Below are 14,099 nucleotides of genomic sequence, written 5' to 3' on the forward strand. Positions count from 1 at the left end.
GGCAAGGCAAGAATTATGTGCTATAGTACCATGGTCTCAGCACTGACACCTGGGATCACAGTTCTGTTGTGTAGGCTTTTACTGCCTTAAGATTTTTTCATGCACATATTGTATAATAAAACATCTAGAAAAAAATAATAATTTAAAATGGTGCTAAATAAGTTAAGATGTAGCCCAAATATTTCAAAATGAGAAACTTACAAAAATCATTTTTTCCTCTTGAAATTTTCCTCAGAAAACAAAATACTTGGTGGCTTTTTCATTTTTTTTGATTTATCAGCCTTTCTTTGTTCCTCTTATTCTTCCTCTCCATCTGTTCAGTGGCAAAATGGGGAAAAGGGGACAGAAGAGGGGCTAAGAAAATAATGAACACTTTCCATTGAAAAAATTAAATTAAAATATTGGTTGTGTAAGCTTATGGAATAAAAATTACTTCAAAATATTTCAACCAGCTTTGTTGATAAGGTTTTGAACTGCATGATAAACTAAAATAATGTGGAGGTTTTGTCTTCTATTGCAGCTGAACCTGTGAAAGATGCATCTTCTGTTCCTATTTTGAATGCTAATAGAAGAAATTATATGGATAGTTCACGTGGTTCTGACTTTATAGCCAGGTAATATCAGTCTCTTTAGTACCGTTTTACATTTCTCCCCCATTCCACTCAAATCAAGCACAAATATTTGTATATTTTCTGATGCCCTTTCTAGAAATGTCCAGAGGGTGTATTACCAAATAATAGGGGAAGCCATATTTCTCATACATGATTCCATAAACATAAAGCAAAAGACTGCTAACAACTATTATAGAATTTTCTGAACCTGGTCCCATTGATTCCTTTTCATTCTGTGTAAGAATACATATGAAAAGATTGAGAAACCTTGTTAAATTCTGAAAATAAATTTAGTTATGAAAGTGCAAGACCAATAGTTCTGGCTAGAACCAGAATTGCTTGTATTGTGGAAGCCTGCCCCACATAGCTCTGACAGTGTGCCTTAGCAATGGGATTCATTATCTGCATTTCCAGTTCTGGACTTCACTTTCTCACAATCTCTCAGTCCTGCAAGTCATGAAGGCACTCAACTCTCATTTAAGTCAGAGGGAACTGAATCTACTTAGCACCTCACAGGATTGGCCCATTCAGAGAGATTGCAATTTATCACCATCTGTACAGTGGAGACTAGAATGGAAATAATAAACTCTGATTTGCTTGTGATCTACAATATAGAGGATTTGAATTCTGTCACCAGTGCACTAACATACTGCACCACAAGGAACCCTTGAATCTGGAGATTCAACATTCAAACCAGTCAGTGTTTTCACCTCCAGCAGCCCCAAAACTTGAATCTATGTTATCAGGCTTCACAGCCTATCCCAGTAATCCTATTTAAGCTGCTATGTAAAATAATCAGTTATTTGTTTTGTTGCTTTTTAGTATTCTTGCAATATCTGCATTTAAAATAGTTACTTAGAACTAGCCATTCAAAGCAGAGAAATGAATGCCTCGATGGAAGAGCCTCTTGAAGTACTAGAGATCACATTCTTGGAGATGGAAAAAGAATAAAACCTTTTCCTTGTCATACTGGTAGTGCACCTAGATATTGTGGTGATGGGTGCCTTTAAAAAAACATTTATAATGCTTCCTCTGGTGTTAGGTAGATTAATTATAGCAGAAGGGGATTTAGACTCTTAATATCACACACAGAAATTACGATGACTGAAGAAATTGGGAGAAAATCCCAGGTATGACTTTTTCTGGCTGGCAGCCATTGTTGAACTATGTTAAACTTTGTTCAGCATATGTGAGGCCAAGAAAAGAGCTTGTTTTCCTGAAATCCAGAGTGACTATTTCTAAAGTTTATAAAGAAAGTGAAGTGAAAGGAAAAATACAGAAAAGACCAAATGCTGATCTCTCAGTGGCACATCTTTATACTAGCGCTTATGGTCATGAAATCTTAACTGAGGGAAAAATCAAAATGTGGCATAGTTTATTATGAGGAAATCCTTAATTATGAAACCAGTGGGAGTCCAGAGTAGTGAATACACTTAAATAGGTTTTGGTTTTGTTTATATTAAAAATAGGGCTGTCAATTTCAGTTAACTCACGCGATTAACTAAAAAAAATGAATCATGATTAAAAAATGAATCGCGATTAATCGCACTTATAACAATAGAATACCAATTGAAATTTATTAAATATTTTTGGATGTTTTTCTACATTTTCAATATTGATTTAAATTACAACACAGAATACAAAGTGCACAGTGCTCACTTTATATTATTATTTTTTATTACAAATATATGCACTGTAAAAATGATAAACAAAATCAATAGTATTTTTAATTAAACCCATACAAGTACTGAAGTGCAATCTTTTTATTGTGAAAGTGTAACTTACAAATGCAGATTTTTCTTTGGTTACATAACTGCACTCAAAAACAAAACAGTGTAAAACTTTAGAGCCTACAAGTCCACTCAGTCCTACGACTTATTCTGCCAATCGCTAAGAGAAACAAGTTTGTTTACATTGACGGGAGATACAGCTGCCTGCTTCTTATTTACAATGTCACCTGAAAGTGAGAACAGGCATTCATATGGCACTTTTGTAGCCAGCGTTGCAAGGTATTTACATGCCAGATATGCTAAGCATTCGTATGCCCCTTCCATGCTTTGCCCACCATTCCAGAGGACATGCTTCCATGCTGATGATGCTCGTTAAAAAAAAAAAGTGTCAATTAAATTTGTGACTGTACTCCTTGGGGGGAGAACTATATGTCTCCTGCTCTGTTTTACCCGCATTCTACATATATTTCATGTTATGCAGTCTTGGCTGAAGACCCAGCACATGTTCGTTTTAAGAACATTTTTGACAGCAGATTTGACAAAATGCAAAGAAGGTACCGATGTGAGATTTCTAAAAATAGCTACAGCACTCGACCCAAGGTTTAAGAATTTGAAGTGCTGTCCAAAATCTGAGAGGGACGATGTGTGGAACATGCTTTCAGCAGTCTTAAAAGAGCAACACTCTGATGTAGAAAGTACAGAACCCAAACCACCAAAAAAGAAAATGAACCTTCTGCTGGTGGCATCTGACTCAGATGATGAAAATGAACATGCATCAGTCCACACTGCTTTGGATCATTATCAAGCAGAACCTATCATCAGCATGGAAGCATGTCCTCTGGAATGGTGGTTGAAGCATGAAGGGACATATGAATCTTTAGCGCCTCTGGCACATAAATATCTTGCAACGCCAGCTACAACAGTGCCATATGAACACCTGTTCTCACTTTCAGGTGACATTGTAAACAAGAAGCAAAAAGCATTATCTCCTGCAAATTGTAACCAACCTTGTTTGTCTGAGTGATTGGCTGACCAAGAAGTAGGACTGAGTGGACTTGTAGGCTCTAAAATTTTACATTGTTTTATTTTTGAATGCAGTTTTTTTTTACATAATTCTACATTTGTAAGTTCAACTTTCATGATAAAGAGATTGCACTACAATACTTGTATGAGGTGAATTGAAAAATACATTTTTTTTGTTTTTTACAGTGCAAATTTTGTAATAAAAAATAAATATAAAGTGAGCACTATACACTTTGTTGTAACTGAAATTAATATATTTGAAAATGTAGTAAACATCCAAAAATATATAAAATAAATGGTATTCCATTGTTGTTTAACAGTGCGATTAATCGTGATTAATTTTTTTAATCGTTTGACAGCCCTAATTAAAAACTTTAAATTTATTTTGACTTTAGTCTGCCAGTTAAGTTGAGTTACAATTGTGGAGTCAGTGTATGTCTTCTTTTCATTTTGTTCTCTTGCTACAGTACAATAGATATTGTGGAGAAGTTTACCTTATCCCTGCTTAATCTTTCGTTTGATAGAGCCAGAGAAGGCCTTCAGTTGAACAGAAGTGGAATATGTGTTGTATGACAGTCACATTTCAATATGGGTTTATTGATTATGACTTTGGAGCACAGAAGGAGGATAAAATTAGCATTTTAATTGGCTATTTGGTATATTCTTTTTATTTAGCTAACCTGGTTAATCATGTTCAGTCTCTTCTGAGAGATAGAATAGAGAAACCTGTCAAGCAAGGAATGATATTTCCTACTACCATTAGGTGGTAGGGCCTGATTCTCCTCTCACTTACACTGATGTAAATCAGGAGCTATTCCCCTAAAGACAATGGGGCTACACCAGTGTATATCCAGTATAAATGAGATAAGAATTGGAGCCCTGGTCAGGGATGTCCTTTATAAATTCCATAAAAGACAGCAAATGGCTTCACTTATACTTAAAATATTGAGCTTTGTGCTACTGTATATTAATGTGGAGGCAACTTTATTTACATTATATTTTAAAGAAAATGTTAGCTTAAAACTGAATCAATAGCAAAGAGAAGGAAGTATATAGCTTGCAGTTATAAAAAAACAAGAGTTGAAGCCCTTCATAAGGGATTTATCTTCACTCTGACAGAGTTCTTCAATGACATAAGCACCTTTGTTACACCAAACAGAATTCCCCACATTGGATAAGAAGAGAATCTGTGTAGATGATTTTGGCTTCCATAGTGAAGAGGATAGATTGGAATCTCTAAGATAGACATTTGAATTCCATTTGTAGAAGGCCCCTAGAGATCTCAGATCTTAAAGGGCTTTACTTTTATTACTATCATTAGGACTTCAGAGTTAAGTATTGCCTGTAAGCTGCCCCAGATAGGTGCCTTGACACACATGCTGAACTTGTAGTAGGATCTGTTTCTTGAGACCTGTTCGGAACTGTAGTACAAACCATCATCAACATTGTATATAATGGGGTAGCATATTGTTCTAGTTCATCATTGCAACAATAGTTTTATTGTCTCTGTAAAGATTAAGTATAGTTTTTGTGTTGGAATATTATGAGCCCACTAATTGATTATCTAATTGTAGGGTCTCTTGTTTTTATCATCAAATGCAGTACTTTGGTATGATAATAGTGCACAGCACTTCATAGTAAATAAATAGATGGCCTCTCCCCAAGGAGTTAGGCTTATAATGCTAGAAAATTAATAGCTCGTGCCAACATCAGGCTTTTCTTGAGTGGATGATGTGATTGGGATTTAAGCAGATGGATTTTCTTTCTGATGGACAAAATGTTTTACAGATCTTTTCCCAATGAAATTTTTTTTTGAAATAATATACAGGCACTGGAGTATGGAATAGGCATTTTTTAACTGAAATCTAAAATAAAGGTATAAACCTCTATGCCAGTTATCCACTGCTTAGAGAAATCTGCAGAAATAATCAAATAGGAATTTTTATTCAATTTTCTTATGTACCCATGGAAAATGCTTTATTTATTCATCCATATTTTTCATTATCTCACAGTAATGTCCTTCTCATGAAGGTTATTTAGATGCCAGTATACGCTACACATTAGGCAAAAATCACATGAGAGCTGCAGATTGTGCCTGTGGTGCTGGGTTGTCTTTGTCTTATTGCTAGTCATGTGTTTTTTTAATTAAATAATGAAAAAGTGGTTGTAACTTTTGTTGTATCGCATTACATTAAAAAAGCAAGTTGCAAAAATCTATAGAGGTATTTGTAAAGAGCTTATCACTATAGTACGTAGGAGGCTGAAATAAGGCATTATATAAATAAATTAGATTACATGTCAGCTCTGTTGAACTGACACAACACAATAAAAAAAATGTTTTGAAGTATGCTTTTTTGTTCAGATTAAACACAAAAAATAGTAGCATGTAACCCCTACAGTTTGATTGGGAATGTGTACTCACCAGAGGTGCCTTCCCCGGCGTCACGCTCCACCACCAACTGGTCCTGTAAGAGGATGGGCTCCAGAGTTAAAAACAGTTCTTGGCTGTTGGGGAGAATGGATCCTCCGCTTGCCTGCTTAACATTCTCCTCCTCCTCAACAATGTCCTCCTCATTGTTGCTCCACAGACATGCCACCCGGGGCTCCTGGGAAGTATCCACAGAGCGTTTTGGGGTAGTGGCAGGGTCACCACCGAGAATTACATGCAGCTCCTCATAAAAGCGGCATGTCTGTGGGGCCTCCCTTGTCTTCTGGTCCGCTTGCCAAAGCTCCTTTATTTTCATGCGGCACTGCTGTGTGTCTCTATTGTAGCCCTTCTCCCCCATGCCCTGCGCAGTCTTGGCATAGATATCAGCATTTCTTCTGCTGAATCGGAGCTCTGCCTGCACAGACTCTTCTCCCCACACAGCAATTAGATCCACCACCCCCTGTGTACTCCATACTGGAGCGCGTTTGCAGCCTTGAGTCTCCATGATCAGCAGTGCTGGCAAGCTCTCCATGCTGATCAAATAGGAAATGAAAATTCAAAAGTTCCAGGGGCTTTAACAGGGGAGCAGCTCTTTCCTGTGTAACTGGCTAATGTGCAGTGAAATTGAAAGTGCTCTCCAGAGTGCTCAGAGCAGAGCACTGTGGGACGCCTCCTGGAGGCCAATTCATTCAAATTACACAATGCAGTGTCTACACTATCCCCATGTCAACCTGTGGATGTGAAATCAAGTGCTACATCTCTTGCGGAGGTGGAGTACAGAAGTCAACTTTATAGGCCACTTAGGTTGGCGGAAGGGACTCGTAGTGTAGACACCTACATTGGAATGGGTTACCTAGGAGGTGGTGGAATCTCCTTCCTTAGAGGTTTTTAAGGTCAGGCTTGACAAAGTCCTGGCTGGGATGATTTAGTTGGGATTAGGTCCTGCTTTGAGCAGGGGGTTGGACTAGATGACCTCCTGAGGTCCCTTCCAGCCCTGATATTCTATGATTCTATGATTATTAGATCAACTTAATGCAGTTTATGTTCGCCTAAGTTTGTAGTGTAGACCAGGCCACTGTATGCTGTGGACATCAGGAAACCTCTACCTTTACATTATGTGCTGTAGTGTGTGTTGCCAAGATCAAACCTAAAGAAGTGACCTTCATGCGAAGAACATTAGCATGGAATAAGTGAAAAGACAGATGTTTGTTGGTAAAACAAACATTTTCAGTAGACATTTCTGAAAACTACAGAAACTTAATTTCTGTGCAGGTTTCTTTTGGCTCTAGTGGTGGTAATTAATATGCTTGTACTTTTTTTTAAATAAATTAATAATATTTCAAAAGCAAAATTACATTCGGCTGTATTCGTTCACACAAAAAATAAATTACTTCTTGTACTGTCCTAATATACAAAGTTTGGCTGCATTCTTCTAATGTGGCCTCTATTACTTTTTTTTGCTTTACAGTGTGGAGGGTCCAACTTTTACACCATCTCATCAACTTGTGCCTGTTAGGCATACACACTATCAGCCTTATTCAGCTGCTCCAGGTAACAGCATAGCACTGGGTTTTTTGGATAAAATATTATCTATCTTGTTTTGTTGATACTCTTGCCGGATATCTTGTTGCAGAACTCCCATTGACTTCCGTGGGAGATCCACACATGGATAGCTTACAAGGTTGGGTCTATAACTTCTTGTGATAAGCACACACTCAAGACAGTGGTTTTTGTAAAGACTTACTGGCTGTATACGTTTTATGAAGTTTGGTTTCCACTCTAAGTGGAATATGGCTTTCAACAGTTATTTATAACATAATTAATATTGTATTCAGTAATAAATTTACCTTTATCTCTTTACTGAGTGATGGGTACTGTGTGCATATGATATAATTCATGTATATGATTGCCATACTCTTGTTTACATGAAAATAAAGATCATTTTACATAAAAACAAAAAACCTCCAAAAATTTGATAATTTACCATTGAAATATTCAAAACAATGAAAGCAACTGATTTGCTGAACTAACTTTTTTATTTTAAAATGATTTTCCAAGTATTTCCATAAGTTGTAACTTAGTTACATTATATTCTATTTTAATTCCAATTAGGAGTCATTAGAAGATCCACATCTATGTCTTATGTGGATGGATATGTAGGGACTTGGCCCAAAGAGAAAAGGTAAGTCATCATTACGTAGAAGCTGGTTTAAGAAGTAACTATGGATCAGCCACTAAACAATACTGAACTATATTTAACATAATTTGGACTTTCAAAAAGCCTTTGACAGGAGGCTTTTAAGTAAACCCAAGTCATCGCAGAGTAAGAGGTAAAGCAATATCATTGAGTAGAAACTAGCTAATAGAAAAGAAAACATAGGAATCATTGGTCAATTTTTCAACCTGGTGAAAGGTTAACATTGGGGTGCTCCAATATTTCATATTATAACTGGTGATGTTAAATATATTTGTCTGCACGCAATATACTTGAAGTGCCAATAGAAGTCATTGAGATCAGGAGCTGAGTAGGATTTTTTTTAAAAGGTACTTTTCTATGGATAATGAGAATAGGCTGATGAGAGAGGATTTTAGAACAAAATAGAGGCGATATAAACTCTTACGTTGTAGGTATAAACCATCACTGTATGGCTTCTTGTACTTTCCTTTGATGTATCTGGTACTGGCTGCTGTCAGAAAGGAAGGATGCTGGATTACATGGACCACTAATGTGTTTCAGTATGACCAGTTCCTATATTCCTAAAATTCCTTAATTGTATTACAAGATTGGCAGGAATATTATTATTTTCCCTCTGAAGTTACCCAAAATGAATAAGCATATTTTTCATATGAAAATACAAGCATACATGTCGTTATAATTTAATACAAGCAATTAGAACAAACAATAAAAGCATGAGCCTGAATAAGATGTTATATTCAATTTAATTTTGTATTTTCGTAATGCTAGCAAATGAAGCTAATCATATCTCATTAGTACACGTAGCCCTACAATTTTAGATTGTTTTTTCACATTAATATATGTTTGTTCATTGTATTAAATATGAGTTGTTTAACAGCTTTCTTTATTTTAATCCCATTTAGATCTTCGATGCATGGAGTTTCATTTGACATTTCTTTTGATAACGAAAACAGTATTCAGACATCTACTCCAAACAGAGGAATTACTAGATCTGTTAGTAATGAAGGCCTTATGCTAAATATCAACCGCATGCCCAAACATATTAGGAAAAACCTGTCCTTCAAGCCAGTAAATGGAGAAGAGGAAACTCAAGATATTGAAGAAGAAAAGGACATAGTATCTCATATCAACCCAAAGGCCAGTGCATCTCTTAACACAAATGAAAGGAATGCCAATGAAAACAGCCAGTACAAGCTTCCAAATGGAGCTCTGCAAAACAGGGTAGTTATGGATGATTTTGGCAATCAGATTGAGACTCCAAGCATTGAAGAGGCTTTGCAGATAATTCATGATACTGAAAAATCCCCCATTGTTATCCAGCCAGACCAAATTACAAATGGGTTCTTTCTTCATAACCAGGAAATTAGCATCTTGAATTCAAATATTAAACTAAATCAGCCTAATCCTGATATCATTACAGACACAAAAGTTGCCCTAAGTCCTGTGACTGACAATACTGAAGTGGATACTGGAATACATGTTCCTTCAGAAGATATTCCAGAAACTATGGATGAGGATTCTTCTTTGAGAGATTATACTGTAAGCATGGATTCTGACATGGAAGACCCACCTAAATGTCTTCAGGATTATGATATACGAGCTAGCAACCACAGAGAGCTATTAAGTCCCTGTCCAAGCTCAATAAGTACCAAATCGCAAGCTGGCAGCAGTGCTTCTTCAAGCTCGGGAGTCAAAATGACCAGCTTTGCAGAGCAGAAATTCAGGAAACTGAATCACACAGATAGTAGAAGTAGTGGAAGCAGTTCTCAGAAAACTACCCCAGAAGGCTCTGAGTTGAATATTCCTCATGTTGTTGCTTGGACTCATATACCTGAGGAAACACCTGTTCCTCAAGGAAGAGACACTACACAGTTGCTTGCTTCAGAAATGGTCCATCTTAGGATGAAGCTGGAGGAAAAGAGGCGAGCCATAGAAGCACAGAAGAAGAAAGTAGAAGCTGCTTTTACTAAACAGAGACAGAAAATGGGAAGGACAGCATTTCTTAATGTAGTGAAAAAGAAAGGTGATGGAATATCACCTCTTCGAGAAGAAGCAGCTGGAGCTGAAGATGAAAAAGTATTCACTGATAGTAATAGATTGAATGAAAAAGACACACAAAAACCAGTTGAACAAATTAATAAGACTGCAGAGGTAATAAAGGAAAGTGCTGAAAATTCTCAGGCCAAGTGGTTAAAGTCCCCTAATACACCTATGGATGCTGAAAAGCAATGGAACTTAGTGAGCCCCGCAGAAGAAACCTTAAATGAAGGGGATATTTTAGAATATACAAAATCTATTGAAAAGCTAAATGCTTCTCTACATGTCCTACAGCAGGAAATGCAACGCCTATCCCTTCAGCAAGAGATGTTGATGCAAATGAGGGAGCAGCAGGCCTGGGTTATTTCACCTCCTCAGCCTTCACCTCAGAAACAAATCCGAGAGCTTAAATCTTCAATGAGGCAAACAGGACTGTCATCTCCTATTGCACCATTTGCTTTGGAACCTCCTCGCCCTACTTATCAATCACCACAGTCTTCTAATAGGAAGAATGCCTCTTTCCCCGTTAAAATGCAAAGGACTCCTAGGCCAAATGAACTGAAAATAATACCTTTTAATCGCACCTTAACTGCTCCACGGTCTGTGGATAGTCTTCCTCGTTTGAGAAGATTTTCTCCAAGTCAGGTTCCCATTCAGACTAGATCATTTGTATGTTTTGGAGATGATGGAGAACGTATCTCTGAACCTCAATTAAAAAGAAATCTTTTGAAAGAAGTCAAAACTACAGAGGATGGAGCAAAAGAACAACAACAACAAAAAGGTACTTTGGAAGAATGTGAACAAAAAGTGAAGGAAAAGGAGATCAAGCCTTTTGAATGTAAGGTTTCTGAAGTATTATCTCAGCCCATCACAGAAACTGTCTGCCTCACCCCAAATGAAGATCAGCTAAGCCAACCTGTTTTGCCAACACCGATTCCTAAAACAGCTAACCTAATTGAAGTTTCCCTCTCAGATTTGAAACCACCTGAAAAGGCTGAAGTATCTGTTGAGAAATATGAAGGTGAGAGTGATAGAGAACAATTCGAGGATGACCAAAAAGTGTGTTGTGGATTCTTTTTTAAGGTAGGTGAACTAGAACAATGCATGAGTCTATTGTAGGGTTACCATTCGTCCGGATTCTCCCGGACATGTCCGGCTTTTTGAGTTTAAAAATAGCGTCCGGGGGGATTTGTAAATGTCCGGATTTCCCCCCCTCCCCCATGCAGAGCGCGGCACGGCTGACAGGGCAGCCAGCCGGATCGAGCCACTCGCACGGGGCTCCGGCAGCCAGAGCCCCTCCTCCGCTTCCCCCCTCCTCTCCCCTGCAGCTTCAGATCACTCCCCTCCTCTCTCTCCCCCCTCCCCCTCCCTGCATTCGCAGATCGCTGGCCATTCACATCGGGCCTCCAGCAGTCTGGAGCTCCTCCCCCTGCTCCCCCTCCCCTGCTGCCCAGCGCGCCGCTCAGCAGCACTCTGCGAGGGCAGGATCCGGGCTATGCACTCCATGGGGGAGCACAGCAGCGTGTCGGGCTCTGCGTGGAGCCCGACACGCTGTTCTGAGCGGCACGGTAAGGGGGCCAGGGGGTCGGAGAAGGGGCAGGGGGGTTCTGGAGGGGGCAGTCAAGAGACAGGGAGCAGGGAGAGGGTTGGATGGATCAGGAGTTTGGGGGGGGGGCTGCTAGGGAGTGGGGATGTGAATAAGGTTTTGGGCAGTCAGGGGACAGGTAGGGGGTAGGGTCCTAGGGGGGGGCAGTTAGGATGTGGGTGGTCTCAGGAGGGGGCAGTCAGGGGACAAGGAGCAGGGGGGCTGGGAGTTCTGGGTGGGCTGTCAGGGGGCAGGGGTGGGGAGAGGGATCAGAGCGGTCAGGGAGCAGGGGGGTTTAGATGGGTTGGGAGTGCTGGGGAGGGGGTCTGTCGGGGGGGGGGAGTGGTTGGATGGGGTGTGGGAGTCCCGGGGGTCTGCCAGGGGGTGGGAGTGTGGATAAGGTTTTGGGCAGTCAGGGGACAGGTAGGGGGTAGAGTCCTAGGGGGGCAGTCAGGATGGGGGGGTCTCAGGAGGGGGCAGTCAGGGGACAAGGAGCAGGGAGGCTTAGGTAGGGGGTGGGGTCCTGGGGGGCAGTTAGGGGCAGGGGTCCCAGGAGGGGGCAGTCAGGGGACAAGGAGCAGGGGGGTTGGGAGTTCTGAGGGGGGCAGTCAGGGGCAGGAAGTGGGAGGGGCAGGGGCGGGGCTCCCACCGTCCTCTTTTTTGATTGTTGAAATATGGTAACCCTATCTATTGGAAACACTTTACTTTTTCAAAGGGAGTCTTTTATTTCATAGATGACTTTTCAATAACCACTTTCCACTGAGGCCAACTGCATGTAGTGATTAAAAGTGTGTCTCAGCCTTTGTGACTCCTGATTGATTTGGGATCACAGGGACTGTCAAAATCTGCCAGCAATTTTCACCACCTCTTTCAATTCATAAAGTTTAAAAGATGTTTGGGGATTTTGGGAGGAGGGGAGCATATTGAATATAGGCACACTTTTTTCTTTTAACACAAGCTTTAGTGCCCACACATAAACAAATTTCTTTCATGTCCTTTACCTCCTGACAAACAGTTATATAAGATTTTGGAAATTTCTTCTCCTTAGAGTACTCTGTGTATTTTAAAAGTGTCACATTTTATATGTGTAGTTAAAAAAATGAACATGTTGTATACTAAAATGTTTATGTGTAGGCAGAATCTTTTAATCAAAATGTGCATTTTAAAAAGGCAGTTTGGATGCTGAAAGCCACTACTGTTTTGAATGCAGGCTTCAAAATTTTTCTTGCATTGCACAAAATCTTGCATTGCACTGTTTGAATACCATATATTTAAAGTGATACTGAATTGAGACTGCCCTCTCATGGCCCAGGAGCACAGTTTTAGCATATTTTATTCCCTTTTCCATTCATCACTGAAACTGCTCCATCCACAATATGCATGCCCTATCTCCCTCTGGAAACCAATCCATGGTGTTAACAAAAGATACTGAATTGGCCAGCAGAGACTGCTTTATGTATTGCATAGTCATATGCTCCTCCTGGAAAACTGTCATCGTCTCCACATGCACAGCCTACAGTTAACTGAAAGTGAAACTCCTGTGTTCATTCCTGCACCCCTTGAGTTTCATATGATAGTGCCTTGGTTCCTGCTATAGTACAACTATACAAGCTAACTTAGAGTAATAATGGCAAACCTTAGTATCTCCTGTTTTAATATGCCCTGAATTCACCATTTGGAAAGAAATTAGAATTATTTGCATCCATCTGATGAGCAGCAATTTGTGCACATTCTTCAAGATCTTTCCCATTACAAATTCTGTTCTGTTTTTGGTTGGTTTTTTTTAAAGAGTTTGTGAGTGTGTAGAGTGCAATGTAAGACCCCAGTCCTGCACTAAGGTCCACTAATATGGACACCTCCACTCATGTGGAATCTCATTGAAGCTAGGGACTCTGCAAGTGTTTGTGCCGTTGGATCTGAATAGGATTATGTAACTGCAGGAGATAATGTGAGATGGCCTTTAATTTAATTTAACAAATATAAACCCCCTATAGTATGTCAGAAAAAGTAAATACTGAGTTATTTCTTATTTCCTTTTTGTGGTATTCTTCTGCGAATGTTTAGATTTTTGTTATTATAGAAATAAATCAGTTGGGCCTCAATTCTGCAAACAGGCACTGAGAACCTGATTTACAACCCATTGAAATTAATGAAAATACTCCCATTGACTTCAAAGGACTTTGGATCCAGACTCCTGAGTTTAGTATGACTACTCAGTGCATAAACTTAAGATAAGCATGTTTTCAAGATTGGTGCCTTATTTTATGCTTTAGTCATCCTCACCTGCATTCTGCCTGTTGACCATCTTTGCTTACATTCAAAACCTCAGAGCAGCTTTCAGTGAATTTTGAGTAGACAGCCACTTTCACATAGATGAACTGAAAATCTGGGACATCTGAAATATGATGAAAGAAGTTCCTAAACAGGGCCGGCTCTAGGATTTTTGCCGCCCAAGCTAAAACAATTTTGGCCGCCCCCCCCCCCCCCC

At 39.4% G+C, this 14,099-nt stretch overlaps 1 protein-coding gene across 3 annotated transcripts in view; it reads left to right on the top strand.

Annotated features, from left to right (window-relative positions):
• The window catches only part of LOC112115849 (calmodulin-regulated spectrin-associated protein 2), a 181,725-nt gene that overhangs the window by 156,345 nt on the left and 11,281 nt on the right, over positions 1-14,099 (top strand). For 2 of the 3 annotated variants that reach the window (XM_029912358.1, XM_026655509.1), the window contains 4 exons: positions 521-614; positions 7,261-7,343; positions 7,905-7,974; positions 8,892-11,109. In XM_029912358.1, the coding sequence (XP_029768218.1) occupies positions 521-614; positions 7,261-7,343; positions 7,905-7,974; positions 8,892-11,109 (2,465 nt within the window). The remainder of the gene's footprint in view (positions 1-520; positions 615-7,260; positions 7,344-7,904; positions 7,975-8,891; positions 11,110-14,099) is intronic. The other variant, XM_029912357.1, reaches the window with a different exon arrangement.

This window comes from Terrapene carolina, unplaced genomic scaffold (assembly GCF_002925995.2).
Source record: "Terrapene carolina triunguis isolate 2854851 unplaced genomic scaffold, T_m_triunguis-2.0 Scaffold210, whole genome shotgun sequence".
NCBI classification, from domain to species: Eukaryota; Metazoa; Chordata; order Testudines; family Emydidae; genus Terrapene; species Terrapene triunguis.